The following is a 25,370-nucleotide window of genomic DNA, read 5'->3' as shown; positions in this document are numbered from 1 at the left end:
AGAGTTTGCAGAGGAAAGTGCAATGAAAAATCATAAGGAAAGTCTGTGCATGCTTCCAGAGCAGTTGAGAGAATGTCACTTTCCTGAGTCTACCTGCAGGATAGTTTAAAATCACAATGTCCCACTTCCTAGTAGGAAGGAAATGCCCTCAACATAGCACTGCACTGCAGGCAAGCCAGATGTAATATTAAGTCAGGGATCAGGCCTAAGTCTAGAGCTAGCTCCCAATTTGGGGGTTTACTACGTCAATTTCACATAATCGGCTTCAAATTTTGAGGATTAGCTTTAATTCTTGTCTGTTGCAAAAACTGACCACTTTGTTGGCTGTACATTAGAACTAGGATCATTACTGTTCAAATGGAACTGTTCACATGCATGTGAATGCTGTGCACACATGATCTGGGCTTTATCAGGAGTTTTCTCACCAGTAAGCTACTTTTTCATTGGATGTGGTCTGGGCACAACAAACTCAGTCTTGACAGTGGTAGACGTTCACTTTGAAATAGAGAACTCAGCTCTTCAGAAGCTGAAGAGTAGGGTGCATTTTAATCCTCAAGATTTATTACCCTTGTGTGAAACCTGGAGAACTGCTTCCAGTCAGTATAGACAGTACTGAACTAATGGTCCCAATGGTCTGACTTGGTATAAGGTAGCTTCCCATGCTCCCTCTCATAGTGGTTCTAGTTGTGGTTATGCATTTTTTCCCATTCAGGAAGAGAATTTTGTTGCATGCATATATGATAAAGTCAAGTAATTGAAAGTTTGTCCTTCTGTAGCCAACATGGCACCACACATGAATGGGCTGGAGGAACCCTGACACTCCCTCCTCTAACTCAGTGATGCCTGAGCAACTTTAGGGTGTGTGAAATACTCTCTGCTGGGAGAGAGGGATTCTGGAAGAAGGCACTGCTGATTGACTGGAAGCAGTCCACACAGCAACCTTTTTTTTTTTTTTTGCAGGTTCTATCTATGCATCCTTTTAAACTATCTTGGCTCACTGAATGCTTGTACTGATACATACTGAGAGAATAAACACGGTATTGCTTATTTGGTCATTTATCCAAAGGTGAAAGGGAGATTAGTTAAGATGTCCTAAATATTCAATGTGTCTGTAAACTTCATTCAGCCTCTGATTTAATAAATTGGAGATTGATTGGATTTTAGAGTCTTGATGACATAAAGAGTAGTCTGCTAAATAAAAATTTTTTATGGCATCTTCCTGCATGAGTCACGTAGTAGGCATAGTCAGGAAAGTTTGCTTCATTTTTAGATTAATGCATTGGAAAGCAGTTTGTGTGAACTAAATAAACAGTTGCTGTTATTAAATAATGAAATTGACTTCCCCCTCCCGTACATTTTTTTCTGTGATTGGTGAGTAGTATAAAGGAAATTATTGCTTTCTTCACTGTGTGGAAAACAGTGATTACAGATTATTTGATTTTTTTTACATGACAACCAATTTATTATAATATTTGAGTCTTTTATATTTTTATGGCTACATGTTAAGGCTGTTTAGGAATACAGACAACATTTTTTGTAACAATATATATATATTAATAAAAGAGATCCTGGTTCCTTTTGCATTTTCTTTCTTTTTCTACTGTTCACCCCCCCCCCCGGAAGACAGACTATGTTGAGTACGATTCATAAGCAACTTATTGTGCTCTCTGCGATAAGAATTATTTCCACAAATACGAGTTTTAGTTGTCTTTGAAAAATACATAGGCATTCAAATATACTTGGAGTGAAAGAGACATATGAATGTGTTCTGAATAATCCAAGGCTTGGGAAAAAAAATCATTCCAGCTGCATAGTCTGTGAATACAAACTGGAAAGAGAAAGAAAAGCCCCCTCTGCTTGCTGCTGTGAACAACTGCTTGCTCTCTCTCTCTTGTTTTTTCTGCAAAATAATTTTCAGTACAGCAGGTTGTTACTATTTCATCAGTCCTCAAACTGGGAGCATATAACTGGCTTTCAAAAAGGTGAGCAGGGATATCTGAAGAATGATTTCCTGTATTCCTAGCATGCTGATATAGCTGTTATAAGTATAGACACAATCAGCATCATACAAGGCCTCCAGTGGATTTGTGAAAAGAAGTCTGCTAAGCACTAAGATCTCCCAGTCTCATTAAAGCACTTATGAACTGGAACTGAGAAAGGATCAATTACTGTGTCTGCTGTGCTTGGTTGTTTTAACAATAACTAACATAAACATTTGTTAATACTTGGTTTGTATGCTAAGTATCAGTTCAAGGCTTGTAAAATGGAAAGTTCTAAATTTTGGCAGCTTTTCTTAATAAGTAGTTTGCTTATGCGTTATCCATAAAATTCAGTTCATACACCAATTAAAAATCACTATTACTGTGCTGACGTCATCACTGGTTAGTGCAGGCTGCTAAAGGTGCTATTGGTAGCCAGAAGGGGCCTTTGTGTAAGCACAGTGTGGTAGAACTTGCACCAGACAAAATGAGCATTGAGGTGGACAATGGGAATCATGAGTGGTCACTGATAGCCAGTGAGGCATGGAGGTTGGGGTGTTGGACCAGGACCTGTGAGATCAGTGTTCAAATCCCCACCAGGACATGAAGGTAACCGTGCAGTCACTGCCTCTCAGCCTAACCTGCCTAACAGGGTTGTTGTGGAGATTAAATGAGGAGAGGAGAATGATGTAGGCCACCCCAAGCTCCTTGGAGAAAAAGCTAGAATATAAATGCAATAGTATAGAAACCAAGCAGGCTGGTAAAGGAGAGTTGTTCCTCCTTTGGAAAAATAAGTTTTCAAGAATAAATCTGAAAATGGCTGCTCTGATTTGTGTTTATTGGCGGAATGCTGCATTTGTTAGAATCTAGAGCTAGTTGTTTAAAATCTTGATCCAATGGTATACAGGTAATCTTTCTAGTCTAGACTAGAAAGATTACTAGTCTTTCCTATATAGGAAAAGGCTTCCACCTTAGATGTTAACTGCAAAAATAACTGTATTGATGTTAAAATATCTTCAAATAGTCCAATCTTACTTAACAATAACATACTTTCTCTTCAAGGATCCAAACTAACTACCTGTACATAATAAAATAAACTCCAGATGTAAATATATCTACTTTGTGAGATACAGTAATTAGAATAATTCCTAACACACTTGCTGCTGCACTTAAGGGGTCTTGTATCTATCACCTTTGAAATAAGATTCCAAGAAACCCTTATTGTAGCATGTGCATAATCTTTATGCAAAAGGGTCATGAATTTAATAAAAGAAGGCAGTCTTAAATTTAAAAAGGAGAAAATCCCACTTGGTTTAGGGTAAATAATTTGTAGCCTTCAAGATGTTGTTGAACTCAAACTCCCCTGAATTCCCAATGGTAAGGGATGTTAGGTTTCGTTGTCCTGCAGAATCAGAAAGGCGACAGATTGGCCACCCCTGATTTGGAGACCTTAGTATTTCTAATATTACTAAAGCCAAGTGCTGTGTGGTGTGTTGAACTAGGACATGCAAGACCAGAGTTCAGATCCTCCTAGTCAGCCATGAAATTCACTGGGTGGCCTCAGGCTAGTCACTGTCTCTTAACCTAACCTTCCTCACAGGGTTGCTGTGAGGATAAACTGCCCTGAGTTCACAGGAAGAAAGGTGTGCCATAAATGAAACAAAGAAACAAACAAAAAAACAAAGAAACAAAACAACATACATTTTCTATTAAACTTGTTAATTTCAATGAAAAACCTCACATTAACATTGGCCAGCATGATCTTCTCTGTAATACATAGATCTATTTACTCGATATACAAGCAGTTGTGCGTACTACTACAGTATTTTAATCACCAGAGGTCCATGCGTTTGGGCTGACCTTAGTAGCCAACCTAAACTTGTTCTTGGTATGACCCACGAAAGGGAGTGGGTCATTTATTAATAAAGAATATTTATAGACCACCCACTCATATAAATTGTCAATGTGGCGTACAGCAAGTACAATAAAGCATACCATTAAAAAATCATAAAAATTGATGAGTTGTTTTGAAAATGTTTAAACAACTGAATAGGCCTGCCAGCATTAAAAAGTCTTCAAGAGGCTCCTGAAAATTAGCAGTGGCAATGCTTGCTGAATCTCTGCTGGAAAAGTATTCCACAGCATGGGGCATGTAAAACTAAATGCCTGACTTCTACATGGGGTACAACTAAAAACCACTTTTCTAGATGATCTCTGTGATCAAGCAGGGATATAAGAGCTCTGGCAGTCCTTAAGGTAGCCTTGGTCATTTACCTTTTACTATTCGTCTTACTTAAATAGATATTAAATAGTACTGGGAACAAAATAGTGTCCTGTGGAACCTCATACCACACGTGCTGTGTGGGCAAGGAGCACTCCCTCAATGCTGCTCTCTGGGTGCAGGTAGGAATGGAAACTATATAATACAGTTCCCATCCTGAACATTTGATCAAGGAGGGTGCCATGGTAAATGGTGTTGAAACCTGCTGAGAGATCGAGTAAAAGGGACAGGGTTGCACTGTAGAGTGAAACTTAGCATATTCTTCCCTGTGATTTTTTAAAAATATATAAATAATATAAATATTTCTTAACTATTCTTCACCCAGAACATGCACATAACTTGTAAATATAATTTCATAAAAATACAAGACTACTAAAAAAAAAAAAACCTAAAAGCTAAACACAGAATAGGACTTGTCTCCCTAGCATGGACATTGCAAATTGGGGTGCCACCACAGAAAAAGCCCTCTCATTTAAGTACAGTATAATTTAGTTCATAATATAATTTTCATTTTTTTAACCCATATTAACTGAGGAAAGTACTCTTTTGCTGAACAGTGTGACATGTTCCGGGGCACGTGAAGAATCTTGCTTTACTGAAGGAAGTTAGATTGGATCAAGCCGTTTTGGGGGAAGGCAGGAAGAGCTTAGTATAGTCTCCTCAAAGAGAACATCAGTAATGGCAAATAACTCATTTTCAAAGAGAGCTTGCACCACTGTCACTTATCTTCCCCTCCAATGTACTGTTGATGTGACATATTCAGCATGGTCTATGTCATGCATTCAGTTCACAAATAACAATGCTTCAGTTTCACACGGTCACTAGCTCCAGAACTCTGCCACATGTTGAGAAGGGTTCTGTGAAGATTTGTTTCAAACCACTGGAATATATGATTAAATTACAATATGCAAAGCTTATTCATTGGCTGGTTATGTCCTTCTGTTGATGAGCTGCCCCAGTTACACAGTAGCTTACAAGGCACTGAGGTTGTAGGCCTTTTTCATTAATATTGTAGGCCTTGGAAAAAAAACAACACTCAGGCATTTTAATCTGCTGCTGATATCACTGTGCTACTGGAAGGAATTCATTTTTTATTTTGTTTTGATTATGGCAGACCAACACGGCTACCTACCCGGAACTGGAACTGTGTCCTATAGTTATATTGGGGCTGCATTATTAACTCTTGTATTGTTGTGACCCACCCTGGAATAATTTTGATGAAGGGCAATATATAAATACAATTGTTCAACCAGTCAGTAAGATTTTGCACCTGAGGGAAGAAGGAGTTTCAATCTCAAGTGCATGAGAGGTTATCCATGCTTTAGGCTGAGTTCCTAAAGGCACACTTACTTTAAAATAAATGAATCCAGACTAGACTACTGCAATTATCTCTACTGGACTACAACAACTCTTGTGTCCTGAAAAACAGCTTGGAAATGTAACTTGGTCCAAAATGCATTGGCTGCAGACCTGTGGAGCATCTGAAAAGGCTGCTATTCTATTCTGGTTATGTATGTATTTCTGGTTTCAATTAAAATGTTGGTTTCAGAGTTGAAAGCCCTAAAAGGTCTTAGACTTGGTGATCTGTAGAACACTGCTCCCATATAGATCTGCCTGAGCTTTAACGTCAGCCTTGAAGGCTCTGCTTCCTGGGCCATCAGCTTGGTTGTAAAATAGGGCTTTCTTGGTAGCGGTGTTTTAAAAAGGGTTGATAGTGAGGGAAACATCACACTTGATTGTTGCACAGAGAGTTGAAATTTTTACTGCTTTTGTAGTTAGTTAGCTTTGCATTTATTAGGATTGGTGGAAGGTGCTCTGGATGCTCTATAAGCAGAAGAGCAGGGTACAATATTTAATATAATAATAATAATAATAATAATAATAATAATAATAATAATAATAATAATAATAATAATAATAATGGAACCTATTTAAACAAAGCTCTCTAATGAAGTCAGATGATGTTGCCATTTGCATGGTGATAGCTTTAAGCTTTTGCAGAATACTTCAGGCAGGCAGAATAAGAACTGTCAGATAGCAATCTATCTGAAGATCTTGAAAACTTCCACACTGATAAATCATCCACTGATAACCAGTTAAATCAAAGGGATCAAAGCATCACCAAGTAGATGGGTTTCTGACTGACTTGAAAATATGCTGATCCTTAGACTATATGTAAGAGAAATGCATTCGTTATTTGAAAGCTGAAGTTTTGAATGAAACAAACTGGCACAGATTTCTGAGTTAGTTTAGGATTTGTATAGGAATAGATGCAAAACCTCAAAAGGGTCGTCGTTATTTTACACAAGTCTACTCAAAAGTAAATCCCATTGAATTCAGTAAGTGAATACAGAATTGCAACCTCAGTACTTTAAAAACTCTCTGTTCTTACTAATACAAAGGGAAATATATATTTAGACTGTTCACAAGCAACAGAACTTGGATAGAATTTTCCTATTGTAGAAAGGTAGTAAGATATTATGCTGAGAAACCTAACACCACCAGTGAGAGGAATGAATTACTGTATATAATCACAAAGGATGTGCAACAACAAAAAGTTCACATTTAAGCAGCTAAAAAGCAGGAAATGAGTCTTGCTGTATTGAGAATTGTGTAAACTGACCCAACCACTGGGGATATGGTAGGCTATACATTTAAATCAACTCTGTAAAGCTGATAGACCAAGCACCTTTTTTGGGGGGGGGGGTGTTAACGACATTATTCCAGGGAACAACCTGCTTCCATTTTAATAAGGGCGTGTACACTAGTCAGTTGCTTACTTAGGGTGAGAGTAGCACCAGGAGCTTTGCACAGAACACAGTGGTACTTTCCATGTAAAGAGTCAAAGGGGGAATGTTTACTGGAGTGGGGGAAGCGAGAGCTACATAAAACAGTTAGAAAGCATGGAGGTGTTTGAAGCATGCAATCATTAATTTGAAAAGTATATGTGTGTTAGAATGCAGTCGCTGAATTAACCAGCAAATGAAGACAATGCATCTTTAAAGGGGTGAAGGAGGGGGATGCATATGTGATGCCAAAAGCACAAAAGTTGCAATTATCAGATAAAGACTTAATTAGCTGAGCCCGAGTAAATAGCTATGCTGGTACAAATAACACTGAGTAACACTTTTATAGGAAATTGTAGAACAAAAACAGGACCGCATGCGTTCATGTTTAAAATACTCTCTGCATTCCCTTTCTGTCAAATGACGCTGCTGTATATTTTGGATTGTATTAGTATTCCGTTGAATGCTTTCCTGTTAGCCTACTAGAGCAATCTGTTTTTAAAGAACTAAGCAAAGATTTCTTAACTTTACTATTTTTAAATGACTTTTTGATTTGAGACCAATATGTAAAGTGATTATATTTAAATTTCAATATTCTTTTGAATCAGTTGTGTTGATATCAAAAGTATGTTTATCTTATGAGCACAGTTGTTCTCAAATTCTAATTTATAATATGTGCATTAGAAACAAAATGAAATAGACTGAAGGTCATTTGCAGCATTAGTATGTTAGTGTCAAGCTAGACACTGAATTATGTATTGCAGGTATGGTGAATCAGGTATAATTATCTCGTGAAAATACTCCAAGTTAATACAGCAATATGATGCAAATGCAGTTGAATGTACTCTTACAGCAGTTCTAACACATTCAAAGTAAAAAATTAAGGGCACATAAACATATAAATGGAACTGTAAATTGCTTAGTAGAATTCATTTTAACTATTTTAACAAATGATGCGATCATGCATATTAAGGAAGATTCCAAAAACAGCTTACCCTTCTCTATGAGCTTCTCCTTTTTCCAGCTCCTGAATAACACCCAACAAGACCTTTATGGTTTCCTGGCTTGAGCTGATCAAGTTCTCCATCATCTGTAGCTGTGCTTTCAAGTCTACCACTTCTGTGTGAGGCACAATTTGTTGGCATCCTTCACTCACAGCAACTGCTGTCTGACAAGGCTGTTTTCCTTCCATAGGTGAAACATGTATCTGAAGGGTCTGTTCATTACATTCGGTTGATTGGCACTGTGCCTGCGTTGAACAGGCCTGAGCTGCACTTACGGCTTGTGATTGCAGACCATTAAGATGCACTGTTCTTTTTTTGTCCTCCTCGGTCGGGCACAGAGACCAGTCATTCCCTGCTGCAGATTTTTGCAGGTCCGTCAGTGAGACGTGAGAACTGGATGCAGGCAAGTAGACAGAAGCTACTTCTGTCTTGAACACTTTTCCATGGGTGGATGGATTAGCCTCCTCGTTCCCCAACGGCCCACTGTGGTGTTTTGCTTTGTCATGCAGCTGGTAATCAGGCTCTTCTAAAACAGAAGCTGCTGAATTTTGAAGAGAAGGAGGTTCTTTAGTACAGCTGTGCAAATCAGTGCTTCTACATGTCTCGGAACAGTTGTCACTAGAAGGCTGCTCTATTGCATTCATGCGTTCATTAGTATGTGAAATAAACTCAGCTGTCACAAATCCAGTGACTTTCTTGCTACACTGAGCAGCCTCCCCTGAGATTTTGCTGTCTTTATCTTTAACATCTATTAGGAATCCATTGTTTTGACTTGGAAAAGTGTCAACAGAAGCTATGCTTTTGATGATACTCCCCTTTTTCCGGTCCAAGGGGAATGTCTGGTAACACTTTTTAAGTTCAGGCGAAGTCTGAACTCCTGTACTTTTAGTAACGTTAGGGATTGATCTCCGAGCAGGCACTGTCATATATTTCCGGTAAGCTGCTCTGTAAGAGATGGGCTTTGCTTCCTTTTTGTCACTCTGCTGTAATGTAGAGAGCTGTTTATCTCTCTGCTCATTTTGGGCGTCACAGATGTCTTTGAATCTCACCTGCAGGGCTTTGTTTCTTTTCTTGATCTGCCGGTTGGGATCCAGTGCGTATTTCATCTCTAAGGCAAGGGATGTTGCTGGATCAACTTCACTTTCAGAGGCTGTAAGCAAGCACTTGCTGGGTTCCTTACTCTCCATGGTTCCTGTATTCAGAAACAGTTTTTAGGAAGAATTTTATTGCACTAAGTATGTAGGTGTTTAATCAAAACATCTGAAACTTTGAAGGAAAAAGAGTAAGTTTAGGGTCTCCTGTTGGTTGGGTGGGGAATCTCCACATGTACATATATTGTTGTTCTCTACATTGTTTTAGTTTTCTGGTAAAACAATGGATAGTATGCAACTCAGCTTTACACAGAGTAGACCCATTTAAATTAATGAACATAGCTATGTTAGGTTCTTTAATTTCAGTGGGTATACCTTGAGTAAAACGTAGCTGAATACCACCCAGTGTAATCTCATGGGTAATGTCAGGGGGGGAAATCAGTTTAGGTGAGCTCTGGCTGAGCAATGTGGCCTTAATGATGATGATGTGGTGGGGGGGGGACCACTTCAGGGGTTCCAAAGCTTTTTACATAATCTTAGGTTCCCATGCAACTCTTCTGTAATGCCAGTATTAATGCCTCCATAGTGAGTACCAGTATGGCATATTGGAAAGAACAGTTATTCCAGCCTAGATGCCTCTAGATGTTTTGGGCTATGACCCATTAGCCCCAGCCAGTGCGGCCAATAGTCAAGGACGATGGAAGTTGTAATCCAAAATATAGCAAGGTTGCAGTTTTGAGCCGCGTATGGGACAGCTTCCTATTCCTGCATTGCAGTGGTTGGAGTTTTGCAGTTTTGAGCCGCGTATGGGACAGCTTCCTATTCCTGCATTGCAGTGGTTGGACTAGACCCATGGTTCCCAACATGGGGGGCAATTTGATTTTTAAGGGGGGCAATTTGGAACCTTGTTTAGACCAAGTTAATGGCCTTTTAGGCTTCCTCCACGTGAACAGGGGTTAACTTTCTGAATAATAAGAATTATATGACCTGGGGGGGAGAATCAGGGTTTTAGAGATGCTTAGATGGCAAAAAAAGGTTGGGGACCACTGGACCAGATGATCCTCAGGGTCTCTTCCAACTCTACATTTCTGTGATTCTACCTTGACAGAAACAGGTGAGGAAAGACTTGAGATACTGTGTTGGATTTGGAATATTATTTAAATTCCTGTTCAGCTTGTTACATGATCTTGGATCAGTCATTGGCTCTCACAAGGTTGGGAGGATGAAAGTGTGTGAATATTGGGGGACAGGTGGTGGTGGAGAGAACCATGTGTGCAAGAAGGGGATCCGTGTCTGCTGTATCACGTTCTAATTTGTTGGAAGCCACCCAGAGTGGCTGGGGTAACCTAGTCAGATGGGCGGCATATAAATAATAAATGATTATTAATTTTCCATGATGATTAAAAGGATTGGTCAGTCCCTACTCATACATATGTCAGTGAGAGTATTGGAGCCTGGGGCAAGTGCACTGAAGCAGCTGTATACAGTTAACTTTGCATTCTTCTGTAAGGTAGGAATAACAATTTCCCCCTCTTGGAATATGAACTGCAAAACGGATGATAAAGAGTGTCCCTTTGTCTAAAGCTTTTTAAAGGGGGGTATTTTTTATTTTGCAGAGTGGTTGTCAACAAACAATGGTGAGTTTCTGTATTTCTTTAAGGTGCTTTTCGGTCCTTAGAGGTCCTTCATTTATTAGATTTGAAATTCAGTTGACTATAATGAATTTTTGATAATTTCATCATTAACATTTGAAAAGATAAACACTTAAAAAAAAATAAAGTCTAGGTGTTATAGTGTGGGCACAGATGTGCATGTATGACCAGTCATTTTACAGTGAGAATGGAGCTAAGCGGGGTTTGGTTGTGTGATGCATCATATTAACAGGAATGATTTTAGGGGATACACTGCTATGCTTGAGCAGTCATCAAGATTACTTAAAAAAAATGTTTCCCTGTAAGCAAATCCAATGTTTCTGAAAGTTTGCATCTTGTTACTGTAATTCCTTTCATGGCAATGGAAACATCAAAATTTATTTGATTTTAAATACCGAACAATTAGTGTTCCATGGTGAAAATACTGTATTGCACTATTCAGTCTATGTTTTTCATTTAAAATGTCATTTAAACAAGGAAATCTTTATAAATAGCAAAATACAGAACCTTGAGTTGCATATTTAATATTCATATTGTGTTCAATTATTAAGAGTAGCTAAGATGATGCAGGTGGCTGCTCTGTTCTGTTGAGGGAATACTCAGAGGGTCACACCTTAGTTTATTATGCTGCCTCACAGCTGTTTTATACACATGGTGAAGTTTATTTGATTGCTGAAGTAAGAAAATAAAAGCTGATTTCAGAGGAACTGTGCCAAATTGAGGAGAGAATTCGGCCATGTTTGATTCCTTATCCATTTTTATAATGTTTTTGTGGGTTTTACAGTGAGGAAAAACTGTAGCTGGAAATTAAAAAAAAACCCATCCTAACTAGCTGAAAATCACAAACAACTAATGCTTGTTTTACTACCGAGTACATTTTCAAATTTACATGGGACCCAGGTGGCGCTGTGGGTTAAACCACAGAGTCTAGGGCTTGCTGATCAGAAGGTTGGCAGTTCGAATCCCTGCCACGGGGTGAGCTCCCGTTGCTCGGTCCCAGCTCCTGCCCACCTAGCAGTTCGAAAGCACATCATAGTGCAAGTAGATAAATAGGGACCGCTCCAGCGGGAAGGTAAACGGCGTTTCCGTGCGCTGCTCTGGTTCGCCAGAAGCAGCTTTGTCATGCTGGCCACATGACCCGGAAGCTGTCTGTGGACAAACGCCGGCTCCCTTGGCCTATAGAGCGAGATGAGCGCCGCAACCCCAGAGTCGGACACGACTGGACCTGATGGTCAGGGGTCCCTTTACCTTTACATTTTCAAAATAAAATAATATATACACAATTCAGGTGGAATAACAGCTGCTGGTGCTTGTTTGCCTTTTCTTTCACTTCCCTACGGAATAAGGCATTGCAGATAAACATGGCCTAGGCTTAAAACAAAAAACTTAGCCAAGACAGTCCAAATCTTAGCAGGAAGCAATCCCTTCAAAATGTATGTGGAAGGATCTGGGTGGCCACATAAAAGGGTGGCGGGAAGGAGTGAAGATCCTTTATATCACGTCCCCCCAAATGGCATAGCTCCCTTGGCTACCTTGCCTGCTGCTTCAAGCCAAGTAGTAGCATAAAAAGGCACGTAAGAAAACAAGCTAATCTACCTACGAAGCAAGAATGGTAGACAGGATAAATTGCTAGTTGGATGGGAAAGGGAAATGAGTGGTCTTAAGGTTTTTACCTCCTAAGCAAACTATTGTGTGCTTGCATATAGCCTCTGAAAGGTGAACCCACAACTTGAAGATGAAATAGATGCAACAGATGCGTTGAATATCAACCAAGATCAAGAGAATTAACTTTAAAAGGGTTTAGGAGTCACAAACTTGACTTTGGCTAATCCGAAAAAGACAGCGGTTTGGATCAAAACGGAAAAGCTTCTTCTACTGGCAGAAGGCTTTTTATCCAGGGGAGGTAACCTGCTGGCAGAGGTGGCTTTTGTTGATTCCTTTCTTTCCACTGCAGTCCCCAATGCTCCTGGGATGTGGCACTGGAAGCTGCTGCTGGAGGAGTGAATCAGCAAAGGTTACCTCCCTCCCTCACCAGCATGCATGAATTCTGTTTCCAACCCAAAAATTCATGCTTTTACCTGTTTGTATCCTTTCTCTCTTCTTGCTTGAGCACAATACAATGGCAGTGAATCAATTAGAACTGTACTGGCTTTCAAGTGCTGCAATCTCAGAATACTTTACCATGAAAACATCACCACATTCCTGGGAAACCTCTAAATATGCCTCCTGTTTTATGGAAGGCAGAAGGCCTAGAGCGGTCAAGGCAAACCAAGTCAACTCTCCACACAAGGTGTGAAGAATGGCAGCTTCTCATACACAGTTTTGTATCTCCAGCTAGAGATATTGGAGTACAACAAACAAAGTCTGTTTAACACTACAAGAACCCATTATTGGCATTCTGCTGGACTTCATGATACTCCTTCAAAAGGCAATATTACAGTATAGTAATATTGGTAGCATGGCTTCAATGGGCAATAAACTGATAATTTATAAATTACTTGGGTATTAACTTGAATTAACTAATCTAAAGAAGCACAGAATCACAGCATTTGTAGAGTTGGAAGGGACCACGAGGGTCATCTAGTCCAACCCCCTGCAATGCAGGAATATTTTGCCCAACGTGGGGCTGGAACCAATGACCCTGAGATTAAGAGTCTCATGATCTACCAGTTGAGCTATCCCAGTTGTGCATTTTAACTATATTTAGGAATATAAATTGAATATTTGTAATATATACCTGGGTCACAAAGTGACCATAGTCCTATTCTGATACTTAATTTCGGTGATAATTTATTAGGCTAGTTAATGTCTTTGGTGTATGAGCATGAGCTAGTATAAGGGACATGTGCTAGTAGAACAGAACTTTCCCTTCTTCTTTGCAGTCTCCTGTATGCTCTCAAAATCTTCTCCAGAGGGTTGGGGGATGCTCTGGAGAAGATTTTGGAGTCACGTGGGAAGAGGAGAAGAAATGGAAGTGCTGCTGTGGCAGCAGAACTCTGCTGGTACTACTGTGGGTACAACCATACATATGCTAGTTGTAGCAAACTCATACACGAGTAATCAATTGTTGATGTACTCATGCTAGTTTCTATTAATGGGATTACTCATAATGCAATGCCTTGTTGTAGATTTTTGTAGAAAGTTCCAGTTAGATAAGGAAACTAATGTTTTTGGAGTTACTATTATACTTCTGGTTTAAATCTTTAACACATGTTGCCAATTTTTTTTAAAAAAAATAGTTTTTGCTTGGACCTCTTTTCCCAGTGTATTTATATATAGCAATATAGCGCAGGTTATGGGTTTGTTTTTTCTTAAGAAGGAATGTGTGATGTAGATGGCAGGGTGTGAAAGACACCCTCATGCTACAGTTCACCATAAAACTTGATGTATTTAACGGAGGTAGCCAATGTGGTAGCTTCAGAGGTTGTTGGGCTACAACTCCCATCATCTTTGATTTTTGGCCATGCTAGTTGGGGCTGATGGGGAATTGGCTGCTCCTGTTTTTATAATGCCAGCAAGAACATGCAAGCTGCCCCAAAGAGGTTTGCACTTCTGCACAAAAAAACACTTTTGCGTGAATTGTTTTTTAAAAATGTATAAAAAGTATGTGCTCTGCTAAGCCATGTGCAGTAAAGTTAAGAACAATAGTGATACAAGCTGATGAAAAATGTTAAGCAGTTCAGTTATGTCAGGAGGTGAGTGGTTCAAACTTTGTGTTCTATGTCATGTTAGGAATTCCAGGAACCCACTACTTTGGGTTTAATGGTGTTAAACTGTGTTTGAAAACAATGTACAGCAAGCTCTCACCTTGAATATTTTGACAAATCCATAGGGCAATGACAAGAATATCCTAAAATGAACGTATATATTTTTCTGTTAATATTCTTCATTTTTATTAAGAGGGCCCATTTAAAGATCTTGGTGTTCAATACAGTAACAAAAAGGACTCAAATGATATGAACATGGATATGGTGCAGTTTGATATGTATCACGCTCCACAGATCTTAGCTTTAGAGCATTTCAGAGCTTGAGTTGAATCCTGAAATTATGAAGCAGCAATAAATGGGGGATAAATGTTGTGTGTGTGCATGTTTCAGTATGTGACAGAAGCAATCATCATTAGCTCCACATACCGGTATCTAGTATTAGAGAGAGGCTGCACAGTGTGACTTTAGGCAGCAAGTTCATTGTTAAAAAGGCCAAAGTGCTGTTCAGAAAGAAGTGTGTGCTACTGAGGGACCACATATTTTACATGCAGGAGGTCCCAGTTCCTGGCATTTAAAGTTAAAAGGGATAGCAGGTGATGTGAAAGACTCCTCTGTCTGAGCCCCTGGGCAACTACTGGCAGTCAAAAGTAGACAATACAGTCATGCCTTGGTTGTCAAACGCCTTGCGACTCAAATGTTTTGGCTCCTGAACGCTGCAAACCCAGGAGTGAATGTTCCGGTTTGCGAACGTTCTTTGGAACCTGAACATCTGACGCGGCTTCCGATTGAGTGCAGGAAGTTCCTTCAGCCAATCAGAAGCTGTGCCTTGGTTTTCGAACGTTTTCAGAAATTAAACGGACTTCCGGAATGGATTCCATTCGAGAACCAAGGTGCAACTGTATTGGACAACATGGACAAACCAGTGTGGACTGGCAACATTTTGTGTCATAAAACAATCTATGTGTAGGTATAAGAAATCCTGTTCTATGCTGTTTTGATGCACTGTGTTGTTTTATTTGTCTACCTATACATTCAAGCCATATATGGCTTGGACATCTGCAGTACATATTATGGGCTTGTGCAGCAAATCCCATTGTTCCTACATACTGTTGATAAGGATGTGGTGAATCCTGTTATCCTGACTTTATCAACAACACATTTATTTTTTTAAAAAAGATGATTCACTGTTTTAAAATTTAAATTTTGTTCAAATTAAAAGGACAATATGCCTGGTGTAAGGAAAAGGGGTTAATGAAGTAGCTAAGCAGTCCACATTTTGACCATCTGCAATGAAACAAAGGGCCTTTGAAGTGAAATTGTAAGTAAGGCTAAACTTGCAGAAAGACATGTGGGACTTGAGACAGTGGTATCATAAAATGGCATGACTAATTACTTACTGTCACTATTAAGGGATTGTGAGGCTGGAGACGAAAGATTCCACATCTCATTATCAGCTCCTTTAGCCATCTTGCCACTCACCTAAAATACAGGGCATATTGCATTACTGGTAGGTCTCATGTTCTCTCAAGGAAGCTTAATTTGTTGTACTACAATCCACCTATGGCAAAATCCACTAGTTTACAGAGGAACAGCACTGACCTCATCCCTTCAAGAGAGAAAAGGTGGCATTATTATTGTGTCGTGCCTTCTGACACTGCAATATTTATGTCTATTCAATGAAATTCTTCCTGCATTTGTAAAAAACACATTATTTTTTTTGAAAAAAGTATGTACAACACAACCTGGTTATTGCAGCCGCATACAAACTATTACCGGTAAATGGGCCATGTGTATTTATTGTTGTTGTTGGAACAAACCTAAGATGGCAGCTATGTCACCTTTAGCAGTTATACTCAAGGTCTGTTGAATATGAAGTGAAACAGCATATGAATTATCCCGATGTAAAAAAAAGCATTATGAAACATAATATTTTGCCATTAGAGTTGCAACTGGTATTTAAGAAAATGAATATGATCTCCTTGCTCATTTGCAAGATAAAACTGCTCATCGTGGCTTTGAATGACATTTGCAGACATCTCATATTTATTTGCAATTTATAATGTGCAGGTCATAAACTGGCAAGTTTTTTTTAAGAAACTAATTTTTAAGACATTAGTAGACAAACTAATGGTAATCTACATAAATACCTAGAAATAGAAAACATCCCGCCAAACATAAATGAATTTTCAGACATAAAACATACTATTGATTAACTTGTGTCTCATTTTTATTAGAAACTATATTTAACCTTATGCTTGAATTAGTAGGTTATAATCAACAAGTGCAGTGGAGCTGTGAGAATTTTTTTGCTCAGTTTCTTATTCAAAGAAAATGACAGACAACCCCATTGAAAGACTAATAGACTTTCAAGTGGAATCTGACGTGTAACAGCTGGCTTACTCAGAAGAACAGATTTACTTGCTTATGTTTCACATGCAATTCAAGGTGCTTAATAAAACTGGCTTGGTTTTGCATGGTTATCCTACTGACTCTTCCACTCAACCAAACTGTATGGCTGTTCCATATGACATAGAAAGTAACAGGTGGTGTGTTTTGAGCTAAATCTGGGAAGAAGTGCCAAATCTCAAGGAAGTTGAACCTAGGGTCTGAAGTGCAAACAGGCAGGTGGCATCTACTGACCAGGCAACTTTGAAAGACCCAGACTCTTAGTATTTATAGCTTACCAACTCAAAGGCCTCACACTGCCTGTCAATCACAGGGGCAATTGTCACTGAGACAACATCATAGCTCCAAATAGCATTTGATAAGTAGTTACATGTCCATCACCTTACGTGCTGAAATACCGGTAAGACAGAAAGCTCCCTTGGCTAGGTCTAAGCTTTGGGCCACAGGGTCACCAGTTCTAGCCTTGAAGTCTGACACTTCACAACACCACTTTTTGTCATAAGAATTGTGTGATGATCTCTGCATGCCCAATAGGCTTTGGACCTTAGTAGGCGATGTTCTTCATATAGAAGGGGGCCTTTGAAACTTTGAAGAGCTTCAAAAGCATATTGGAAAGCAGTATGGAATAGGGGCTCTAGCTTAAAAGAAGGCATATGGAATCAAAAGTCTTGCTTTTGGGCATTCTTAAAGGTGTTTTTTTTTCACCCCGTGGACTTTGGTCACACTTTCTCATCTAAAATGTGATAGCTTTTCATTAGAGCAGGGCTGGCCAGATGGTAGATTGTAATATACTGGCACATTTACAGTACATCAATAAGGTTTTTGATTCCCAATTGTTTGATGAAAGGCGCAGCAAAACTTGTTTGATCTTTGGGCAAACTGTGCATCCCTGACCGTCTATTTTCCTCATCTATAGTGACTTCATACTTACGAGTCATGCCACATTAATACTCTTACTTTGAGCTGCTAATTATCAAAATATAGTCATTGTCCTGTTCTCTTCTTTCTCAGTCTTCATTTTCCCACTCTTGTGAAATGTATTAACTGTTTACTTTGGACTGTTTACTTTGTGTGGCTCTGCTGGCCAGTTTTAAGTTTTTGTGTAGGCAGTCTTGACCTATAGTAATAACACATATGTAGATTTGTTTATGTATTTGCAGGTTATCTCAGTGTATGATTATAGTGTAGTAGGGAATTGCCCCAGACCCTTTGAACTTCAATTTCACATCTGTTTCCATTCATTGTGTGGCACCTGACTCTGGGTGATGGACATCATGGTTCTAATAACAAATAAACAGATCCTTTAAGCCTGCCCATTTTACATTAGAGAACAAGCTTTCCCTAACAATCATAACTGTATTGCAAACTATTACCTTTGTTTGTGCTGTTTCATGCAGAATTGGCACTTGGTTCAACTGAGCCAATTCCTGTCTCCCTTCAGACAGAAGTGGCTTACTGAGTGGGTTGTAGCCATTACCATAGCTTCCTGGCAGGTGGGTTGCTTACTGGGAGTGAGAGGGGCATAGAGGTTGATGCACTGCAAACACACTGGCAGGAGTGCCAGATTGGCTCCACTGGTGTGTTTTCATTTTGCTGATCTCCCTGCCACTTTGCCCCCTCTCTCTTGTTAAGTAACAGCATCTCACCTGCCAGGAAGCTGCTGTAGGGTGACTTGCTTCTGCACTGAGCTACCTCCCCTCCAAAACTCCAACAAGAACAAACCACCCACCTTTTGCAATACTGAGCAGACTATCCAAAAAAAAAAGGATGTTAAATAGAAAAGGGAGGTGGATTAAATATGAGTTTGAGTTCTGCTACTGTTCTCCAAGGCTCCTACTGGAGAGTATAATACATTATGACTTTATTTTGCGAAGCCTCTTTAAAAAAAGTGTTTATGAAAGTATGATTTAGAAGTAAATAACAGCAGGAAGGGAAATTCAGACTGTGAAACCGTGTTCTCAAATTAAATTTGAAGCAATGAGGACAACCGATAGCAAGACAAAGCTGCAGGAAATTTGGTCATGAACTGAAAGAGTAAAAGGATATCTCCGGACTGGAGATATGAATGGAACAATAAAGAGGAGTTAATGATGAGCTAACAATCTTTCACACTGTACTGTTTTATTCAAGTATTGGTGTAATGTCATATCCAGCAGCAGGAGGGTTATCTCTGCTAATCACACATTTCGCTGACATAGGTGGCTTTCTGACAAGTGGATTTAGAAAGATCATTCACATCAGAACAATCCTGTACACCCTGTTGTGCACATTTGCCTCTTGTTCATAAAATCAGATGTATTTTAATGGATCAAGAAGCAGCCCAGAGTCTTCACCAATGTTGCACTTTTTTTTTTTTTGGAAAATATGTCATGACTAGCTGAATTCATGCTCAGTTTACCTTTTTATAATTTATCACAGGCCATTTAGCCTCTACCCTTCAAGTTGAATAAGGTATCAAACATCATGTTTCCTCCCCCCCCCCTTAAATTGCACCTAAATCCAATTAAACTCTAGCCATGGCCAGATTTGCACCTTATTCCACCATATCCACTACCTCCAGTTGCATGCCTCCAAAGAGGAAAGCTACTCTCCATATTTTTTCAACCTTGCTCTGTCTCCATGGAAACCAGAAGGCCAGACATTATACATAGAATATTACTTTTGCCCTTTGTTAGGGATTCAAATAGCCGGTAACTACATCTTCAGGAGATGAGCAGCATCATGCTGAGAGGAAAAGCAGGTGTTGTTTGAGAGATACTTTGGACAATGTGTGATTTTTTATTATTATGAATTAATAAAACAGTTTTTCAAAGTGTGAGCTTGAACAGCATTCATAAAAAATTATGAGGGCCATGAAAAAGACCTTGATGAGAGAGCACTCCCACATAACCCTCCCCAACACTATCTGATGAGAATGTATGGTGGAGGATGAAAACAAAACAAGTGCCTGAAATTCTGAAGTTCCCTATGGCTACTCAGCACACTAAAGCATACATTTTACTTTTAATGGCTAAGTAAACTAACTAAATAGAGGGACACGGGTGGCACTGTGGTCTACACCACTGAGATCGGTGGTTCAAATCCCAGTGGTGGGGTGAACTGCCGTTGCTTGGTCCCAGCTCCTGCCAACCTAGCATTTTGAAAGCACGTCAAAGTGAAAGTTGATAAATAAGTACCGCTCTGGCAGGAAGGTAAACGGCATTTCCGTGCGCTGCTCTGGTTTCAGTGTTCCATTGCGCCAGAAGCAGCTTAGTCATGCTGGCCACATGACCCAGAAAAACTGTCTGGACAAATGCTGGCTCCCTTGGCCTGTAAAGCGAGGTGAGCGCCGCAACCCCAGAGTTGTCTGCGACTGGACTTAACTGTCAAGGGTCCTTTACCTTTACCTTTTAGACTTACTAAATAGCCTGGACCAAGTCATTCAGATGATAAAATATATGTTCTTTGTTTTTTAAAGCAAGTTTGGATACATTTCCATCTTAATGACTATGTCCAACCACCCTAGCAAATCCACATTTAGCATGACTGCAAATGCTTTATGGCACCTGTAGCATTGCTCTGGCATAGTTAGACAACTTAATATTCTAAACTGCTGGGGGGAAATGATATCATAACTCACAGATCTCGCCATTTACAGTGGTACCCCGCTAGACGAATGCTTCGCTAGACGAAAAACTCGCTAGACGAAAGCATTCGTCTAGCGGGAGGCTGCCCCGCTAGACGAAAAAGTCTATGGGGCTGCCTCGCAAGACGAAAAAATTTCGTCTTTTTTTTTTTCGTTTTGCGGAGCGCAGCTCCCATTGCCGCTCCGCAAGACGAAAACCCCGCTAGACGAAAATTTTCGCGGGACGAATTATTTTCGTCTAGCGGGGCACCACTGTATATCAAGTTGGGTGTCATTTGGAACAACTAGTTTTGATTACCGTGAAGTCAAATAACGTTATGGTAAGTGTGTGTCTGGTTTGATGGAAGCCTTTTACAAGTGTTACTAAAATGTAAAGGCACTATATAGCAGGATAGACTTGTCTGAATTGTCTAGCAGTTTATAACTTGGATCAAGCTATTTTGGACACAACTTTACGCAGATAATATTGGCAGAGTGGAACTGCTTGACAGCCATACTGCAAACATGCTGAGTAAAATATTATTGGCATTTAAGCCCCTGTTCTTTAGACCTCTGGGCCATTTCAAGTATTTTTATTTATTTCATAAAATTTATATACTGCTTGATTGTTGTTGTTTTAAAAAAGAACCCTCAAAGCAGTTTACAAAAAACAATACTTTAAAACATACAAAAGTTAAATTACTAACAAATAACAAAATGTTTAATTACTAAAATGTACTGAAATTCGCATCAGCTTTTTTAGCAGGTGTCAAAAAGAAAACACTGAAGGCACCAGTATTTTGAGTTTCTCTTACAAGTCTACCAGCCCATATTGTTTTTTCAACCTTTGAACTAGTGTGAAATTATTTAAATGGGTTATCCTTGACATTATGTTAAATGAGATAGATGGCATTCATAAATCATTACATCACTGAAAAGTATTTGTTTGTAACCTTTAGAATTTTGTCCAAAACAGATACTTGAAACTACTTCCAAATTATGTTTCAAAGAGGTTTTCCTTTCATATCTATTGAACCAGGTGCCAGATGCAGGAACTTTATATGAAATGCCACGTTTTCTGGGTTAAATTTGTTAAAAGTGTGCTGCTACATGTTTGTGCTGTGGGCACATTGATAGAGGCTTGATTTTCTTTATAGAAAATAAGGAAATTGTATGCTAAGTTTTCAGTACAGGCATTTTACATAGTTGAGATGCACATTGTTTTGATTGTCCTAAATATTTAACATCATAATTGTAATCTTATGCCCATTCTATGTACTCAGCTGTCATGGGAATTAATATTTTCCTTGTTTTAAAAGAGTTAGACTGCAATCATGTGAAAATATATCTGAGTGGAAGTCCCAATGGACACAGTGGGACTTGTATATTGAGAAAACATGCAGAGGACTGTTAGAGTAGCATAATAATTTGTCATCTTGGGATATAAATGCTTTATTTTGAAAATTCTGAATCACTAAAAGCATACATACATAGATGTGACACTGATATCTTTAATTATGTTTTAAATAAGAATGCTGGGGAAAGCTGCTCTTTCTTTGATGGGTACTTGAAATAATTTATAGCGCATTGTCTGCTTATTTGAGTGTCCTTTAGGCATCCCCCTAGCTGTATGGGAAACTCCTATCTGTGGAAATGACATTTAAATGACCATGCCTCACACCCCAATCCTATGAATCTTCCCCATGTACTCTGCATCCTCCCTACTGCAGCAGTGCATATTCCATGGGAATAGCCTACAAAATTGTGTGCAGCCCATGTATTTGTGGTCATTTAAATGTCCTCTGTGCCTCACAGGAGCAGCTTATGGATAAGTGGCTTTCAGGCACCTGTGAGGAAGTTTAATGGGTACAGCAATATATGGATTCTCTAACACCTGTTATCGGTCCATAAGCTAATTACGTCTTAAGAGGAGTTGCTGGATAATAGAGGTTGTAGTGGTTCTTTTCTTCCTGTTTGATCTTTTCTAATCCTTTGCTCGTTACAAGTGGCACTCGCACATCAGTGAGTATTCAAATATGTTTCCAAAATAGTAGGTGTATTATTTTCAAGGTGTCCCAAAATCTCTAGTTAGCAATTTGACTGCGGGGTGTAAAATAAGGTCTCTATAATTAAACCCAGCAGCATTTTCAAATTCAAATAAAAAGAGCGAAACTGTAGGTTTCTAGCCCTCAGGAGTCACAGAAATATGGGGCAGGGTGGGGGGTGGGGTGGGAGAGAGTTAGAAAACCCAAAAGGTCTGAAAGGATTTACAGAGGTCAGGATGTGAAATTGCTCCTAACACTGCTATTCTATTATTTATCACATTTGTATTTTGCCCTTTCTCCAAGGAGTTCATGGTAGCTTACATGGGATTCCTATTTAATCACAACATTGCGAGGGAGGTATATACTAAGAGGTAGGAACTGGCTGAGCTGGGATTTGACCCTAAATCTCCTTAATCTAGACCCAACACTCTAGCCAATACACTACTGTTTCATCCTCCTGGCCATTTTATGATCCTCTGGCTATTCCAGGGCTCTTGCCTTCACACCTACCTTGTGTGATTTCAAAAGTCACCTGGCAAGCTACTACAGAAAACAGAGGACTGGGCTAGAAGGAACTTTTAGGCTGATTCAGTCGGGCAAGCATTAATGTTATGTTTTCTCAGTCTCACAATTCCAGTGATTAGTTTTGGAGAGTTATTTTGCAAATTGCAAATTCGAGCTTCTGAGACAAATTCTACACGTCCAAGATGAAGCATCATGGGACCTGCTGCAAATCTCATGGCCTGAAGGGCTATGGCAGCTTACAAAAACACACACACAATACCTAAGAAATTAAAGTCAGCTAGATAATAATAATTAAAAGTCATTTCCTGTTAATAGTTTAACCCTGGACATCAAAACATAGGTCCGGTTTGCACAACCCTGTAAGCCAAACTGTGGCTTACTAGGACAGCATGAATGTTTGGGCTCCTGGAGAGAAGCTTGCAGCTGCTTTGCTTCTCCTTGGTCCTGGGGCTTGTGGTTAGTGAGGAGAGAGCCTAACAACAAGCCCAGATTTGGGTGAAAGGCTTAGCTTAGCACATGTGCAAAAAAAAGACAAGGGAGGAGTAAAGAAGCTGTGAGCTCTTCCCCAGGAGCCCGCATGTTCCTGTGGTCCCATAAAGCAGTAGTTTGGCTTAGTATGTCATGAAAACCAGGCCAGACTAGGGAGCTCCTATAGGGCTTCCAGGAGTCCCTGTTATGGCAGGTTTCTGGCTAAAAAGTAGACACCTGCTTTACAAACTTTAGGATGTTGTTGGAGTAATCAAGAGGACTTTCTTAACAAACCTGTGATGCTAAAATCATCTGTAATCGGGCGTTTAAGGGTTATTGTTTTAATACCTTCTATAGAGTCAAAGAGGACAACAGATACTATTGTGAACTACTGTTGTAATTTCTAATGTGGCTACTGCAGTAAAGTGTTGTTGTTTTTCAAGAGGGAAGCACCAATTCAGCTACTTGCCAAGGGCTCAAGGGACCCTAGGCTAGGTATTACTCTGGTTCTGGTCAGAGCCTTGAAAGATGACCTTCTGCCTGCAAGTCTGCAACTTATTCCCGAGTCCAAAAAAGTAGCAAAAGGCTAGGTCCTTTTCATCTTGCTGTGATGGGGAGAGACAGCTTTAAACATTAACATGTCAGGGAAGATTAAAACCCCTGGAATGTTGGAGCTATTTTTACACGACAGTACAAAACGTGTGGTATCCCATACCCGTATCTGGTGAACAGCAGAAATAATGGTTTCTACAATACCTTTCACATGCTCTTATAAAACAAATCCCTTAGTCAAGTTTTCTCCAGTTTTTCCCTCTCCATATCCCGTTTTCCCCAATACTTAATAAACACTTGCTTAATTTCTTGACTACCGGTATATTTTCATTGCCCTTTCCCATGTACCAATTTTCCCTAATACTTAGTAAGCTATGTTTACATTGCAGTTTTTGTGTAGCTGTTTTTTGTTTTTTTTTTGCAAAGGAACCTATCTTCATTAAACTAATAAAAGTACAACGAAAAGCAACCAAAGATTAATAGAGCAATCCAGATTTACAGCCTGGAAATGTTGGCTGGACTTTTGATGGAGTGCATATGTCCTTCTGCCAAGTCCTGCCCAGCTCGGGAAGCCTCTGCTGACACAGCAGCTCTATCATCAGTGGGGAAGTCCTGCCTGTGAGAAGCCCCCCATGCACCCACTGAAAGATTGGTATATTCACCAGCAGAAACCCCAAAGTTGGGCATGTTGGGGGGGGGATAGGTGGAAAACGATCACAGCTACTGGATCTTATGCTGACCCTGCTGTCATCACGTGACTGCAGCTGGCCTGATCAGGCCTTTTATGCTGTGCCAGTTTGAGAGCTGGTGCAGTGAAAGGCTATTTATCCTTTTGCCACCTTCCACTCTGACTGGTGCAAGCAGCAGGGCTGTGGCTGTAATGCAGATTGTGCCATTCCCTTAACCCTCTGCTGCCACCCAGGAGTTAGGACTGCACCCTTAATAATATATTCCTTCAGTTTAAGAAAAGCGCAAGAAGAGAAATCCAAGACTTTCAATGGGGTTAAATTTACAAAACAATACTATAATTTCAACTAATAAAGCAAAATGATCAAATGAGTCGGTGAGATGCAAGGTAAAGAGGCTCCTGGTTTTATTTAATACTTTGTCTTCTTCATCTGTTCCTTAGATTGCAAACGTCAAAGAAGACCCAGTCTCTTTCATGGTTATGTAGTATTCACACACAAACAGGCACAGCACACACACTGTAGATTCATTTTGTCAATTACTTAGCAAGGATGCAGATATTAAAAGGAAATAAAACATGCTA

The 25,370-nt window shown here is 39.5% G+C and overlaps 2 protein-coding genes across 6 annotated transcripts in view; one reads left to right on the top strand and one right to left on the bottom strand.

The window, feature by feature from the left end:
• The window catches only part of DOCK1 (dedicator of cytokinesis 1), a 355,108-nt gene that overhangs the window by 147,902 nt on the left and 181,836 nt on the right, over positions 1 to 25,370 (top strand). The window lies entirely within an intron of this gene.
• The window catches only part of INSYN2A (inhibitory synaptic factor 2A), a 55,832-nt gene that overhangs the window by 24,385 nt on the left and 6,077 nt on the right, over positions 1 to 25,370 (bottom strand). For all 4 annotated transcript variants that reach the window (XM_033149419.1, XM_033149418.1, XM_033149420.1 and 1 more), the window contains 2 exons: positions 15,898 to 15,979; positions 8,042 to 9,242 (listed from right to left, as the gene is read on the bottom strand). In XM_033149419.1, coding sequence (XP_033005310.1) covers positions 8,042 to 9,242; positions 15,898 to 15,967 — 1,271 coding nt within the window. In that variant the 5' untranslated portion in view covers positions 15,968 to 15,979. The remainder of the gene's footprint in view (positions 1 to 8,041; positions 9,243 to 15,897; positions 15,980 to 25,370) is intronic.

This window comes from Lacerta agilis, chromosome 5 (genome assembly GCF_009819535.1).
Source record: "Lacerta agilis isolate rLacAgi1 chromosome 5, rLacAgi1.pri, whole genome shotgun sequence".
Classification (NCBI taxonomy): domain Eukaryota; kingdom Metazoa; phylum Chordata; class Lepidosauria; order Squamata; family Lacertidae; genus Lacerta; species Lacerta agilis.
The sequence above is the reverse complement of the archived record's forward strand: the minus strand, read 5'-3'. Positions and strand labels throughout refer to the sequence as shown.